Here is a 17175-nt window from a genome sequence, read left to right as displayed (position 1 = left end):
CGTAATTCGAGGCACGGTTTTCCGGATAAGCTAAGGCAACAGCAAAATCGCAGGAACAAGCCAAGTGTGGCTGGAACTCCTCCTCAGTTCCAATAAACCCAGAAAGTTACCAAAGAGTTTCCAGACTGGTTTCCTTCTCAAGTATCCATATTCCTCCAAGCCCCTAAGATGGGTGTAATAGCTTGGAAGTGGGGATTAACGCCTCTGAGTAACCGAACAGAGACCACGAGCATACTGACGGGGAACTCAAAGCCAGAGGAAAAAGGAGATCACAACAGTGTACGTCTGACCTGAAAGTGAGCAAAAGGGTTTGTTTTATAAGACCTCTTTGAAACATGTTTCAAAGTGAAATTCTGAAAAGTAAAATTCTAATTATAAAGTGATTTTAGAATACCAACTGCTACCAATTTATTTTGCATACCATTTAATTCATATATTGCTGTGTATGGAATCTGGTAAACGGTTATTTTCACGAACATGAAAAACAGGTTTTCTCATGATGTCAGGTCTCTGCTTCTATTTTTATCTAAAGCCTTAGGGCCTGTCCCCTGTAATTTTTCCCACCAAGGGGGTTTGGGGAGATTAATCTTCCTTTGAGGTACCTGGATTAGCTCTGGGTCTGGATAATTACTATCACTTCCAGCCTCCTGCTTGCTTATCTGTCAAAGAAATCAATCTCGATGGTCACTAATACGCTTTCATATTGAAAAAATCCAAAATTTTATATTTTTTGTCATGGTGCTGGCATTATCAGTATGTTTAAACATCAGATTAATGCAGAATTGGACTGTCTTCTACCTTTTAAGCATTTTAGTTCATTGATCACTTCATTTTAATTAGTGATCCACACCGCCGGGCTACATGTACTTTACTTGTTTGGAACTAAAAATGTTGGACGTAACAGATCATATTGCACTTTTCTGTTTTTGAAAGCACCGTCCCTTTCCCTCCGTTGTTTTAAAGCTTCTTTGTCTTCTCCACATTCATCTCCAGGCACCCTTTCTCTACAGTGATGTGTATTAATAAGGGGGCACTACAGGACGTTGCTCCAATCGGCGCCTGTGATCAGAGCCTGGATCCAGCAGCCCGTGCACCTGCTATCTTCGGCAAATACTGGAAATTTTTATGTTTAGGACATCAGTGGTGCTAAGAGCGAGCTTGGTACACAGGGTTGTTTTATATTATGACATGGAACATGTGTATTTATATGTACCCATGACAATATATGTTACACACATGCAGTTTATGTTCGATAATATATAGATGCTACTATATCATGTTAATAGATAAATAGATATAATAGTGAAGTATTGACATAAGTTAGGCGATCCAAGATTGTTCCTGTTAATTACATCAAACATTCACTCTAAATCTTTCAGATACACATATACGACTCTCTGTCATTGTGCACTACATCATAATCAGCATTTTTTAAGCCTGGGAGCTCTTAAATGTCATGATATTTTCTTTTCAGGTACAGCCATTATCTTATGAAAATATTAATACTTCCAAGACAATAAATCTCAAACTATCACTTCTGGAAACATGTCTCAATTAAGAATTAAACAGCAATCCGAAACACAGTAGAGAGACCAGAGGAGAGTAAAAAGAATCAGTATTTAAAATTTATCAGCTAAATTAAAAAAAAAAAAAAAGTGCTAAGGCATAGACACATCCCGAGAAAATAAAACGAAATGCAATGCTTTGTCCTATGCTACTTACTCGTATAGGTGAGCTGGAAGCCCTGGTCGGTGTCTGACCCGTTGGTGTTGAACTCAAGCCACAGGTGGTTAGACGTGCTGTTGAGGACCAGCCCCATGAGCTCATTCTTGGTGAAGGCTCCCAGCGGACGGGACGAACTGTCTCTTCCGTCGTACACCTGCGGAGAAGTCGTCACGTTCGTATGTTAGCGATGCCAACGGGACATCCAAATCTTCAGAGACGTGACTTTGTGTGGCACTTGGGAAAGGCTGACGGCTCAGTGGAAGCTGAATGCGTGACATTGAGACACCGTCTTTTTCTCTAAGTTTTACCTTTACCGTCCACATTAAAGAAAAAAAGAGCTCATTTGTGGTCCCTTCATTCTATCCTGATCACTTTGGGCATTCTTCCTATTTTACTTAAATTAAAGAAATATCTATTTCTTATAAATATTATTTATATTATATATAAAATATTGTAAACATTCTTATAATATTTCCAAGTTCCATTATTTCCCTTTGTCCTCCTCCCTCGGAATCTACTTCCAAGCCTGAAGGGACCTATGCTATTTTAGGGATGACGTGGTCTCTGAACTATCCTGTAAGTCACCAGACATCTCATCTCTCCCTGCGCTCTCCTACCCGAGTGTGATACAAGACAAGCAGGACGTGGGGATCCAGTCACATTCTGCAGCCTTTGAGCTGGAGGCAACTTGAGTCTTGAATTAGTTGAAATAGAATCCCATCATGTAATAACGTCACAGACACACAGGGCCTTGCTCTGAAACACTCTGTACTGGACTCTACCTTCCTAGGTGGTTGTAAGCAGGCATGCTTACACAAGTATTTGGAAGGCAGTTAGGCTTGCTTTAGCAGGACGTGAGGGGTAGCGGAGGGGGGCATTCTGGGCGGTGCCCAAGTTTCCCCACGGTAGACCGCCCCGAGCGTGGATGAGCACCAGTCACGCTTCCTCAGTGGGGGCTGCGTGAGCTTAGGGTGTGGCCGTGTGTGCTTCCTGCTAAGGCCAGGATTGACCGCGTTTGCTTTCAGGAAGGATTCAGTGCTGAGGGTCCCCGAAGCCCCTAGGAAACTATCAAGACTAGAACGCATAGTGGGATAGTTAATCCGTTTGCCTCTTTGAACTACTGCAGTAGTTCATAGCCAGGAACCACACTGGTGCAGGCGAGGGACTCCTGGAAGATAGCGTGCATGTGTACCACATGAGAAAACACCCCTTTTTTCTTGATTTAAAAAATTGTAACTAAATAAAGGGCACAGAAGACTCAGCAGACTCCTTTAATACCTATTTAGTCCCACTGTCTTCCTTCTCACAGGGATCGATTCGCACTTGTCTTGCCTTCGCTCGCTCTGAGTCTGTGTATAACCAGAACCGCCGTCAACGGACTCGCACACATACGGATCCGGAAAGAAGACAATGCGTTTGGAAAAGTCAGCTCTGTAAGTTATCGCTTCATTTTTTTCCCAGTTAAAGGAGCAGATGCTAGAAGAGTGGGGTTGGGTGAGTTACGATCCGTCCAGCCACTGGCGCCCGCTGGGAAGAGCATCACCCGCCTGGTTTAATATGGGGATGTGTCGGACAAGGTCGGTGACACCCAGACTTTAATGAGTTTTAAACCCAGAGGAATCCGGCTCAGAAAGAAAACGTCCAAGCCTTCCCAGAAAGGTCTCATGGAACTCCACGTACCACACAATTCTCTGCAAGCCGCAGAAACCCACAGAACTGAGGAGCATTCGGGCAAGAAAACAGTCCCGTGAGCTCCATCCTTGGAGTTCTGAAGCACTGTGCCTGAGTCGCCTCCGCCGGCCTGGCCGGGAGCTCGGCACCGATGACGAAGGTCATCTGGACTGCAGCCAACTCCCGGCATCCTCCAAACTACAACAACCACTAACAAATTCTGTCCTGTTTGTGGACATCACCGGCAAGGAGCCGGCGCGAACGTCAGGAAGGCAGAGTCACCCGCTACACCAAGCCTCCTTTTCTCAGCTCCCTCACGGTGGAATCTGGATTCAAGTTTTGCTTCGATCACACAGGTCAACCCAGATAGTACTGGAAGTCAGAAGGCTTGGCTTTTAATTGCAATTAAATTAGGAACAAGCCATTAGAGTTCCACATACCGCCTGTCACTTACATGCCCTGGTCTACATGCCCCCCGGAATCAAAGCTTTCCTCTTAGGCATTAGAAAAATGCTCTTTGGGCCATATGTTAATACAGGACTGCAACTATTTACATCACAAATGCTTCTCAGGCTTTGGCATTTAATCAATGCCATAAGCTCTGAGCAGACTAGCCCAGTTAGCAGATACTCACGAATTAGGAGACCTCATGGTGAGACCTGAAGCCCCAAGGCTGGAGGTATTGGGGAGCCCTTGCCAGTGTGACCGTGGCCATACCCCAAATATCCCAAGTTCACTTCCCTTCCCATTACATAGTCCTTCATGACATTTTCATTCAAGCTGTATTTCCTTTCCATGATTTTTCTTTCCATATGAAGCATGAAAACCGCATGTTTTTGTGCATGAAAATATGTCTATAAGATTTTGGTCTTTCTAATCGGATCAGACTGTATACGAGGAAGCAGTGTGAACAGTGTTCAAAGCTAAAAAATAAGATAATCCCACTTGAAGTGTTTTCAACACTGAGATATTTATTCTCATATTCAATAAAATATATGCTCGCAAGACACTTAGGTATTTTAGATGATTGATGGTTTCTATGCAATTAAGTGGGATAAGCCAGGTTTCTGTCTTTCTTTTTGTTATAACCAGCAGCTTTAAACTGCAGATATCACGGATGAACATCCCCCCTCCCACGGCAGTAATATCTACCAACGTGCAGTATCTCCGAGTCATTCACCTGCACCAACTGCACTTAACAGTTACCTGAAAGTTTTCTCTAAAGGCTTACTGACTTCTAAATTTAAGGTTATCAAAGGACCAGAAAATGGTTACTTATGAAACAAGTTTATGTTTTTATTTTTTAGGTCAGTGAGAACGTACTAGTTTCCTGCCTGAAAATCACTGCTTCATTACAGAGCTTCACAATGTCAGCGCGAGCTTGGGGAGGACGGCTACGACAGAAGGACGACGGGAACGAAGCCACTCTGCTCAGCGACGACACTGAACTCGTCAAGCTGGGCTTAGGAGGGAGGAAGCCCCACCCAGGCTTTAAGTACCTCTTGAGCTTGCGCGCAACAGCTCACGCAGTCCGGTGCGGTCCTGGAGAGTCCCTCTTTAACCATGGTGGAAATGGGTGACAAACAGGGGATTACTGATATTTCCTTTGGGGACTCTTTGAATCTGTTCCTACTGCCTGCAGCTTGAGCTGCATGGACTCCCCTGACCCTGAGAGGTGTCAGCATGTGAGTCCATGCAGAGGTCAACATAAGTGGAAAACCCAAGAACTTCACAAAGGGAGGGACAAGTGTCTCTCTCTCTTTCAGCACAACTCAGCTGTGTGATCTGGGTCAGTCGCTTGTTCCTCACTGGACCGAGCAAGGAGACAGATCGGGTAGTATCTGGCATTCGTCGGATGCCTGTCTTGGTGCGTGCTTGCTCTCCAAATGTCTCCTCCCTGGCCCCAGACCCTGAAAGGGCCTCAGTTTTCTTGAAGTTATAGGAGAGGTGGGGACTATTGCTAGAAGCTTTAGGAGCTATGGGGGCTTTCCAGTTAAAGCTGGGGTTTCACAGATCAAAGCTAGACCTGAATGTCCCCAGAATCCACTTCTCCTGCCTTTTTTCCTGAAGTCCATCTACAGCGTGGGAGGTGTGCTGGGTGCTGCTGCCCAGAGTGTCTTCTGGAGGCTCTGGTACTTGTATCCTGTTACGTACAGAGCCTTTGCTTCTGGTCCCATTCCAAGCACAGCCCTGAGTCCTGTAAACACAGCACAGACTCATCCACTAATACTGTGTCTCATCCTGGTGTGGCTTCTCTGTGTGAGCACTGCTTTGTGCTCTAGGCATGCTGGCTGAACTTGCTTTCACGATCACATCACTTTGGATGCCATGAGCACATTTAAAAATCAAAGATGACTACAGACAATTTAGCTTTAATAATTACACCCGTGGGCTCAGCACAGTCCCAGTAACATCTACAACAGTGTACTATTTAAACCTCATAAACATTCTCTGAAGATATGTATCGTCATATGTCTTACACACAAGGAAGCTAAACCACAAACATCAAATTCTGTGCCCAAGATACGCAGCTCACAAATGTTCGATCCAGGATTCCAGACTAAGATGGATCAGAGCCCGGGCTGCAGACCCTGAGGAGCACCTTCACAGACCAACCGGGTAAATAAGCTGGAAACATGGTGCATGTCTACTGGTATGTTAACACGCATACATCTTTATGTGTACGGACGGACACTTATTTTAATCGGTTCCTTGAAAAGAGACGGAGTCCCATTCAAGAGATTTTTTACCTTTAGAATGTCTCCTTCAAACAGCTGGAAGCTCCGCGCCCTGAGGTGAATCCCCTTGCCGGCTTCCGTCTCTATCTTATAGATGCACTCGTGGTTATTATCATAACTCGATGGGAAATTTGGAGACAGCAATGTTCCTTCATTTCCTTTGACACTTGCTCCACATTCAGCTAAAATAAATAGGACATTAGAAAAGAAAGAACTGAAAAGTGGAATTACTGATTTTAATACAGAACAGTTCTACAATCATGACAGCCCTCTCCTGTCTCAACGTAAGTTTCTCATCCATACATTGTTCTTTAGATTTGTGACTTCTTTTTAACTGTTTACCAACTAGACAGAAAATATCCTCCACGCGTCCATTTCCAAGATTTCTTGTTTCTTTTCACAGAATACCTCTTGCCCCACGGAAGCAGCCTGCAATCCCACAGAGAGATCTAGAATAAAGTCCCTGCCCAAGCTCACTGGCTGTGTCACAGGGCAGTCACAATCCGCCCTCCCCACGTCTCATTTCTACCTCGTGAAATATCTCCACCAATTTCAGTGTGGTGGCTCCGTCGTACGAAGGTAATGTCCTGACTTTCATATTTTGTGGCATCAACCTGTACACGTGGAAAGGCGACCTATGACAGAGAAAACCACTCCTATGTCACAGCCCTGAGCCTCTCTGCATTATGTCCCAGAACAAAAGACCATTCGTTGGAGGTACATGTTAGCTTCTTCTCCCCTTCTCCCGAGGAAAGCAGAAGGTCATTCACTTCTAGATCCAAACTTGCGTAGAATAGCTTAAATCCAGGTAAAAAAAATAAAAATAAACATAGCTCTCCACTGTCTGTCAACTCAGAGAAAATCACTTAAGCTCCCAGCTCACCTTCAAAGTGAACAGTTTAGCTGAAAGTCTTGAGCTTTAAAGTCCATCAGTCCAAAACGATCATAAAATAACAGAGATTCCATGCACGTGTGTGTGTGTGTGTGTGTGTGTGTGTGTGAGATAAAAGAGCTCCACGGGATTCAGCACCAGATAATTTATCGGCCATACTGTGTACCAAGAGCAGTGATTTTTTAAAAACTTTATTTTTCAGTGTTCCAAAACGCATTGTTTAAGCCGCACACCCGGTGCTCCAAGTGCCGTGATTTTAAACAAATCAACAGCGTAAGTATGAGCGGGAACAGTAATGGTCCCGTGGGAAAGTGGACACATGCAGTGGGGCGGGGAGGGTGAGGGCTCGCGTGGGAAAGTGGACACATGCAGTGGGGCGGGGAGGGTGAGGGCTCGCGTGGGAAAGTGGACGCATGCAGTGGGGCGGGGAGGGTGAGGGCTCGCGTGGGAAAGTGGACGCATGCAGTGGGGCGGGGAGGGTGAGGGCTCGCGTGGGAAAGTGGACACATGCAGTGGGGCGGGGAGGGTGAGGGCTCACGTGGGAAAGTGGACGCATGCAGTGGGGCGGGGAGGGTGAGGGCTCGCGTGGGAAAGTGGACGCATGCAGTGGGGCGGGGAGGGTGAGGGCTCGCGTGGGAAAGTGGACGCATGCAGTGGGGCGGGGAGGGTGAGGACTCGCGTGGGAAAGTGGACGCATGCAGTGGGGCGGGGAGGGTGAGGGCTCACGTGGGAAAGTGGACGCATGCAGTGGGGCGGGGAGGGTGAGGGCTCGCGTGGGAAAGTGGACGCATGCAGTGGGGCGGGGAGGGTGAGGGCTCGCGTGGGAAAGTGGACGCATGCAGTGGGGCGGGGAGGGTGAGGGCTCACGTGGGAAAGTGGACGCATGCAGTGGGGCGGGGAGGGTGAGGGCTCACGTGGGAAAGTGGACGCATGCAGTGGGGCGGGGAGGGTGAGGGCTCGCGTGGGAAAGTGGACGCATGCAGTGGGGCGGGGAGGGTGAGGGCTCGCGTGGGAAAGTGGACACATGCAGTGGGGCGGGGAGGGTGAGGGCTCGCGTGGGAAAGTGGACGCATGCAGTGGGGCGGGGGGGGTGAGGGCTCGCGTGGGAAAGTGGACGCATGCAGTGGGGCGGGGAGGGTGAGGGCTCGCGTGGGAAAGTGGACGCATGCAGTGGGGCGGGGAGGGTGAGGACTCGCGTGGGAAAGTGGACGCATGCAGTGGGGCGGGGAGGGTGAGGGCTCACGTGGGAAAGTGGACGCATGCAGTGGGGCGGGGAGGGTGAGGGCTCGCGTGGGAAAGTGGACGCATGCAGTGGGGCGGGGAGGGTGAGGGCTCACGTGGGAAAGTGGACGCATGCAGTGGGGCGGGGAGGGTGAGGGCTCACGTGGGAAAGTGGACGCATGCAGTGGGGCGGGGAGGGTGAGGGCTCACGTGGGAAAGTGGACGCATGCAGTGGGGCGGGGAGGGTGAGGGCTCGCGTGGGAAAGTGGACACATGCAGTGGGGCGGGGAGGGTGAGGGCTCGCGGTGTTCGTTTTGCGTGGTGTCCTGCAACTCGGCTGGACGTCGTGTGTGTACCCATTTTCATAATTGTGATTTTCTCAGACATCTCCGTCCTCTCCTAACAATTAATACAACCAGCCACACCTCTAGCATGATCCCCTAGCCTGCGTGCCGGAAGAAACTTAAGAGTTCAGATCAGCTCCTGTGGATCTGTGCACTTGGGTCTCATACAGGCCCCCGTAGAAGGGTAGGGAGAAAGTCCAGGAGGAAAAGACACAAGAGCCAGCTCACCTCCCCCTTATGGCTCCCTAACTGAAGACACAAGGTGGGCTTTGCTGCACAGTGGAGGAGAATGGGGACCCAACACAATGGAAGTGGGGTTTCACAGTATTTTTTAAAACTATAGACATATTTGTATTATTATATTGATATATAATTATGTGTATATTTAATTATAATAATCTTTTAAAAATTTTTTAAGAAAAGAAAAAAAGATGGGGAGAAAGCACGTGGTGTATCATTCCTGCGGGATATGAAAACGGGTGTTCAGTCTCAGGACTGTGCCTTGGTGGTCTCTGAATGATGGGAAGTCATATTTTTTTCTTTTCTTTTCTTTTTTTTTTCCCTTAAAGTAGGGTCCATGCCCAGCACAGTCCACAATGCAGGGCTTGAGCTCAGGACCCAGACATCAAGACCTGAGCTCAGATCAAAGTCAGATACTCAACTGACTGAGCCACCCAGGCGTCCCAAAAACATGTGGGGTTTATCCATTAAATTCAACAAGCATTTCGGGTGTGTAATTTCCCTGGGAAATAGTAATAATACATGGGCTTTGTTGTATATTTTTTGTCTTTTTTAATTTCTAAAAGTAATAAGATTTTTTTAACACAGAATTCAAAATAAACAGAAAGAACATGAAAACATCAAAGTAGAGTATCCTTCTTTGGCTGCTCTAGTTGGGGGGAGGGTCAAACTTGGTAAATGTATCAGACTTATAAGGAATTTAAAAAAGAAGCTCAATTTAATTCTGATAACTGGAATATAAAACCTAGTCACACATATCAAGAATTGTTATTTAAAATTGAATTTGACAGTGATCAATAAAATGAGCTTCTCAAAAATCAAACGTAAGCCCTTCTATCCATTACTTTATAAGTTTGGGGGGGAAAAGTCTTTCAGTGGAAGATGGGAAAATACTGATAGAGTGGCAAATAGATTATTTTTAGTGTAAGGGAAACATCTGAAGAAGCACTTTTTCTGGCTGTGATAACCAGTTGGGTTTACTCGGGTTCAGCCTGCGTTCGCACGTATCAAGTCCATTAGCTCCGTGTGCGTTGCACGTCCTCTGCCAACACAGGCAGTCCCGAGTCAAACCTCGCTGGGGGTGGGCTGGGGGTGAACGGGATAGTGAGGGTCCGGGCCCCCACCCCGGTCACCATCTGGTCATCAGGAGAGCCGTGGTCTTCCTTCCTGACTGAATGAGGTCAGGAAGATGGAGGGAGGGCTGGAACACACAAGGGGCAATTAACTGAACACAGTGGTAAGTCTAGAACCCAAGTGTGGAACGAGAGCTTTGCCACTATCAGGTAACCGTGGAGATGCGTAAGCGCAGTCGTGACTTGTCTTCGGGGGCATTCCCGGAGGAAAGCAAAGCCCCGGAGAATCGACTGGCTGGGTTTCTCCCACCCCTGAAGGCAGCGCTGCGCTGCTGTCTCCGACTACCGGCTCTCTCTGGGGCTCTGCATTTGTGGCGAGGGTTTGTTCTCTTGTGCTCACTACGGCTGGAAACCCTTTCTCTGGTCTCACATGACCCTGCTTCTGCTCCTGTCTTTCCCTCCACAGATCTGCCACACGGAATCGGACAGACTCGGCAGAAGTACCCTTTTTCAAAGGTGACACTCTATCATGACAAGGCTGATGTGTGAATTCTAATCCCTGTAGTGTGTGTCACACACTTTTTTTAAAGTTCTTCATCTATAGGGACCCATGAAATCCTCATGGTAACCTTGTCTAACAGGTTCATTAAACTGCGTTATATAGGTGAGGAAACTGAAACAGAATGGTTTGAAAACCAGGGGCTTTTCCCAAGGTCACACAACAAGTGCAGATCAATTATTGATTTGATATAAACTCTCTGTACTTAGGAATAGAATCGTGCCTTTTTCTTATCCTAATTAATGATGAAACACTTCATGGTTAATTATTCATAGTATTATTAATTATAGCCACAGTGACACGTAGATGGCATGGATTTGCCGTAGATGGCAGTACATCTGTGGGAACTTTTATTTGGAGCAACAGGTGATCAATTAAGCAGAGGTATTTGTTTTCACATTAGCATTTAAGATATTAACCACACAGGTACTTGTTTCACATAATAAGGGAGGACTAGAAAGGGCATTTTGGCATCTGAGACATGAGAAGGGAAAAAAAACTATTAAATCTAAAGATATAATTTTGTAATTTTACATATCTTTTATAGTAGGCTCCATACCCAGCATGGAGCCCGATGTAAGGCTTGAACTCAGGACCCTGAGATCAAGACCTGATCTGTGAGCAAAAGTCAGACACCTAACCGACTGAGCCACCCAGGAGCTCCGCTTGCATATCCTTTTATTAGGATTTGGATGCTGGGATGTTGTTTTAAGGCAGATATATAAGTGGTGCAAATTAAGTGCACTCTGTGGGGATAACAGATCGGAGGAATTACTTGGCCATTGTGACTGGTGACCCTTCACAGACAAGCGAGGTTGTTGAAAGATGGCACAGAAGCCGACACCCACCGCACTCCTGCATGTCACTTCTTCCTCCCCCTGAAAAATAACATCCCCCTAGTTTCAGAGCAACTGTTTCTCTGCCCAAGACAGGAGGGAAATTTCTAAGCAAACATCCAACAATAATTCCTTTATTTTATATACATCTGTAACTGAATCAAAAGCAACATGGCCAGGGACAGACTTTCATTTTTCTAGAGGAGTTTGGTGTAGCACCTAAAGACAATCTTTCAAGTGAATTTTTCTCTGAGGGCATGAAATTGCCAGTACAATATACAAACAAATAGATTTTAAAAATCTATTTCAGGGCAGTGTTTCATTTTATATATTTACATACGATGAACTATTTTCATATATACTTGTATTGTTTTACATTCTTCAAAGACTTTCAAACAGACTGTCATATAATCATATTTTTTTTTCCTCTTTAAATCATGACTTTTACCTTTTTCTTCAAGTTTAAACAATTGTGTGTTTTGGTTGGCACTACTGCAGTGAATATGTGTGGTTGTTGCTGTTGTTTTCTGATTTTTATGTCAAGACCAATAAGAAAATGACATCTTAAAGGTGGAACGTGATTTGTCTTTTTATTTTGAGAGCCTTGGTTCATTACTCAATTATTTGGTGTTGTAACAGGGTTGGCAACAGCAAAGGTCTAGTGGGAGATGTGGGTGGGGACATGGCGCTAGGACACATGGACAGTCTGGGTGTGAGACAGACAGGCTGTTTATGGGGTTCATGGACATGAATGAGGTAGGGGTTCATCTAAGACAACTGTGGGCACTCTGGCTGCAAACAGACTTGGCCAGATCCCCGGGACTGTGTTGGCTTCACAGAACCAAGGTCAGAGGCTCTGAACAGTGCAGAGCACGTCGGTGTCCTGAGGAAGGGCACTTTGCAGAAGAAGAAACAGCCTAAGAGAAAGCAATGAGACTTAAAGACTCTAGAAGAAAACAGAAAGGAGGTAGTGTTGTGAAGGTGGCCTTGTAACGCAAATTCTAGATTTCCTGATCCAGACGGACACCCTGGAAAATCAAAGTAAGTAATGGCAGAGCAAATAAAATGTCATGGCTCTCTCCCCACTAAGCCCTGGGACGCTATCCCATAGGAAATAATTAAAGAAAATAAGACACTAACTGTAAAAAGCCAGAGGTCAGAATATTATAAAATTTAAATCATTAGAATTTCAAAAATATGTGAACTTGGTTGAAAGAATCTATTGTTAATCTCCATTACTGGACCAATTAAATGTATCAATTTTAAGTTCTTTCAATAATCCATTTAAAATTACTTTAAGATGAATAGATATCATTTTCCTTCAGATGAATCATTGGTTCTTTTTATTAAGCACCTACTGAAAATATAATTAAAATCGGATTGTCATTTAGACTTTTGTAATGGAAATGAACTAATTAAAAATAAATTAACATAATAGAAAGAAGCCAATTGATTTTCCATAAATTCTGTGAAAAGTATCTACCTGTGAGGCCAACCTTATTCAGCTCAGGCTACCCCAACCCAACACCCCAGCCAGGGCTTGAATGACAGGCATGCACTCCTCACAGCTCTGGAGGCTGGAAGGCCACTGCCCACAGCAGAGTCTGTGCTCCTTATGCACATAAGAAGCTTGGGGATTCAAGTCTCTTTGCCCGACTTGCCCTTAAGTAGTAGAGAGGAAGCCCAGTGTCTCCCATGCCACAGGGAGGGGACTTTCTTAACAAAGTGGCTGGATGTGAAGGTGTTTGGTGGTAGTCATTCAAGTTTTGTGGAAATTGCAGTGGGGGTCTTTGAGAACATTTTGAAATTGTAGGTTGATTATTTTACATTAATTAACACATGTATATATGCTTTGAGAGAACTGTTTGAAGAGCACAGACACTGAAAGTAGCTTGACTATGAAAGGGAGGCAGAAAACCTACTTCCTTTCTATTTAAACCAACAATATTTTGGTTCTTAAATAAGAACAAATCAGTAAATGGAATCATTATACATATATATACACACACACATATATATGTATATATGACTATGTATATGAAGTCTTACTGTTTATAGAGTCTGCAAATATGAACTCTATTACATATATATATATTTTTTTAATTTGCAATCTTATTTTTACAAAGAATATATGAGTTGCATATAATGCTGATCCAAATTTTAATCTATTTATTGTCCTACAAACCTTTATTTCCTTAATTTAATTCTATTATTGAGTCAACTTTTAAGACTCAACAGATATTAGTTTCAGTTTTTAATTTTGTTTCAAAGTTTTAAACTAAGAATTAAAGAAATAAATGGAAACAACAGACTGGTTGGCATAGGAATATAATATTTAGATAGAATTGGTCAAAAGATTTAGAGTTAAATTTAGTTTATCAAAATACAGGCAAGCTATTTTGTTCTACTATGGTCTCTGAAATATTTGTAATCCATTATACAATTTAGGCTAACACCGTCAATTTTTTTCCCCATTTTATTCCATCCAAGGACACTTGGTCTAAAAAATAGAATTAATGCAGATATTCCACAGTAGGATAACTCTTGCTTTCATTGATTTTTTTTTAATTCTCTGAGCAGATATTATTTGGTAATTGATCAGATGAAGAAATAAAAGCTTATCACACTCTGCCTGAGAAAATTTTGTGTTCAAAACTGTTCATAGATGCAACATTAGATTAGGGAATTCTAGTACATACCCATTTGAATCATGTCTGCTCTCCTCTGCCTAGGTTTTTGTTTTTGTTTTTGTTTTTTCCCCCAACAAGATGTCACAAAATATCACAAATATCATAAAATATGTGCTTTTCCTCATTCTCCAACACCTATGCATGATGGTCCCTAAATATCCTAAGATAACCAAAACTGTCCTGGTTAGTGATTGGTCAGAAACAGGCACGTGACTCTATTTGGGTCAATCAGAGGCAATCCAGAAGCCATTCTGGGAAAGCCGTTTCACGGGACAGCGTGATGTTGGTATTACAGCACTATATGCCGAAGTAAGAGCCTGGTCTGAGGAAGCCCCCTGGGGAGAGCAGGCTGCTGCCCAGTGCTTCCCCAGGGGCATGTGGAGCCTGCGGATAAAGCCAGCACCCAGGTTGAGAGATAACAGGAGAGATAACACAGATAACAAGGCTTCAGTCACAAAGTCAAGTCCTTGATCAAACCTCCCCTGAGGCTGTCCCAATTTATGATTATTTAGTCATATTGCCAGTAAACCTTCATTTTTACTTAGACCAATTGAGTACCTTTTTCTTTAACTTGTAAGGAGAAAAAAGACATATATTGAGTGATATCCACATAATGTAATATAAAAGGGGCACAAGAAAGGGCTTGCACAGTTTGTTATGCATGTGGAGTGCAGAATAATGTTATTTCCAGTATCCTAAATAAATAATTAGGTGGAAATAGCCCTAAAATGAATAAATGCGAACAAAAAGATCATTTCTCTTGAATTTTGAGTGAACTGATGAAGAGAAAAATAGTTTTTAATTTAGGTGTTCATTAGAAATTCTACTTCAGAGGAGATGCTTATTAGGGAAAAACAAAATCGCATGCTCGTCATTCAGCAGACATTCTTCCCATGTCACCTGTGATCTCTGGAATGGATTTGTAACTTTTGGCTATGGATCGACCACTCTTATTTCTGTGATTTTAAAAGAAGAAACACAGGCACAGAATCAAAATTGAGATCAAGAGAGAAGGTTCGGAGGGAAGGAATCTTTAGCGTTGACAAGCATCCATGAAACAAGGCACAGAGCTGGATTTGGGGGATCAGGCAGCCCCCACTGTAAAGGTCAGCCTAATGGGAGACAGAAACGTGGAGGAACGTTAATGGAGTCCTGCTGTCATTAGGGAGGCCCCCCTTCAGCCAGAAGGTGACGAGGGAGAGACAGCTCACAGCACATGTAAGATGAGTGCAAACAGCGAGGAAGAGGCAGCCTGACAGGAAACCGGGGTGCGCTGGGCAGTGAGGGAGCCGCACGGACGGAGACACAGAGGGACAGAGAGCTATGGTGACCATGAGCCTGGGCAGACTTCCCATGCTCCGGCCTCAGGACCAGACTAGATTGTGCAGGGAACCAGGGAGTCTCCGTGATGAGTAATGAGCCTTGTGCGGCCACCACAGAATTGCAGCGGTGCCAGTTCTGAGTATTACGGGGAGCTAATTGGTAGGTTCTCCCTACGGAGAAGACGGTGGGGCTTGGATTTGGATGGAACCCTCCGGAGCTCCGTCCTGGAGCTTGGCAGAATGTTCCCAGGCTGGAGCAGACAGAATAGGCAGGGAACCCTGACTCGAGAACCAAGTGGGACAGACTCCTCCAAACCAACAACTAATCACACGTGGAGACTGAGAGGAAAGAAGAAATATGGACCAGTCCTAGTTACCTCGTGGGTCCGCCGCGGTGTTGCCGCCGTGAGGAACATGTTTGTTTCTAGGAACTTTGTAGCCAGATAGGCTGGAAGGAAATTCAGGAAACACTGGGAAAAATACAAGAGCCTAAATATGGGAGGGGCACAGCCAGGCCCGCGTGTGTTGTCCCTGTGCAGGGCAGTGGGGAAAAGCCTGCTTTCGGAACTGGAACTCCTTGCCGTGGCAAAGGTCCTAGACCCTTTGCCTCTTCATGTCCTCATCGGTACAATGGGAGGGACAGCTACAATGCCTACCTCATCAGTTCCAGGAAATTAAATGAGTCAGTATGTGTAAAGAGCGCAGAGCAGTGTGGCATCCAGAATTAGGCTCAACGGATATCAACTGTTTATCCTTATTTTATATTTTGGACAATGTAAAAACTCCAGTAACAAGAGTGACAGTGTACAGATGATGAATCTATATAAAACAGAGAAACCGGGAACAGAATATGATAATCAGTAAACTACTGAATATTACGTGTGTGGAATGAAGCCTTGATTTCATTGGGTCAGGAGTTTCCTGCAGATCTTAAACTGTCTTGTTCAATAACTGTAGTTTTGGGAAACATGGATTCTAGGCAACTCTAGGAATTCCTAGGATCATGTACAAAGTATCTCTTTTTCTTGAGAACCTGTTCAAAAATGATATCCAAATCCCAATTAAAAATCATAGCCCTAAAAAGGTGAGAACCACTATTTTAGGAGAAAGCAAGATGACAGACGTTGACAGACATGCGCCCTGGTGAGAGAGGAAGATGATTTGATTCATGGTCACCTGTGTAAGTTTTTTGTAAAGGAAGTCCTAACTGTGGGACTATCATTAAAACACGAAAAGATGGTATTACCAGTTAAATTAATAATATCCCTAAACCATGCTGGTAATTGAAGAGATTCTTTGCCATGGGGGGAAAAATGGGTTTCACTAAGTTATAATCCAGTAGTTGTATGAAATCTTGTCTGTATGACTTGGCCACCTGCATCTATTGTATGAACCGGAGCCCTAGAGGGGGATGCATCACGGACCCCCATGACTCAGAAGCCTCATAGCTAAAGTGGGCCACGGCGGCGACATCTCCAGATGGCATTAGGCTGTTTTCTGTAACTTGAAAGAAACAGACTGTCAACCCTTCACAAGCAGCAACATGGCCGAGGGGCCGGTGTCGACATTGTCTTGGGGGATAACCAGACCCTAGACGAGCAGGAAGCATCCCGTGTTTAGCGAGGCCTGTCCGCACAGCTCCGCTCTGCTCCGTGCCTTATGCTAGCTCATTCCCAGACTAGCAGGAAGGGGAGCCCCAACGAGCCGACGTCCCGAACCCACTGTGTTAGCACAGCACCTCGTTTCAAAGTACAGACTAAAGACGCCTGTTTCTGGAACCCTCCTGAATTCAAGAACGCACTGCAGAGGCCAACTCAGCCCTGAGACTTCTACAATGTCCACATGGCAACAGCAAGCCACGGTC

The 17175-nt window shown here is 44.9% G+C and overlaps 1 protein-coding gene across 2 annotated transcripts in view; it reads right to left on the bottom strand.

Annotated features, from left to right (window-relative positions):
* The window catches only part of CSMD1 (CUB and Sushi multiple domains 1), a 1941062-nt gene that overhangs the window by 330693 nt on the left and 1593194 nt on the right, over nucleotides 1–17175 (bottom strand). For both annotated transcript variants that reach the window (XM_032328946.1, XM_032328947.1), the window contains 2 exons: nucleotides 6147–6316; nucleotides 1723–1879 (listed from right to left, as the gene is read on the bottom strand). In XM_032328946.1, coding sequence (XP_032184837.1) covers nucleotides 1723–1879; nucleotides 6147–6316 — 327 coding nt within the window. The remainder of the gene's footprint in view (nucleotides 1–1722; nucleotides 1880–6146; nucleotides 6317–17175) is intronic.

Source organism: Mustela erminea, chromosome 21 (genome assembly GCF_009829155.1).
Source record: "Mustela erminea isolate mMusErm1 chromosome 21, mMusErm1.Pri, whole genome shotgun sequence".
In the NCBI taxonomy this organism is placed as follows: Eukaryota; Metazoa; Chordata; class Mammalia; order Carnivora; family Mustelidae; genus Mustela; species Mustela erminea.
Note: the sequence above shows the minus strand (reverse complement) of the source record. Positions and strands in the feature narration are given on the sequence as shown.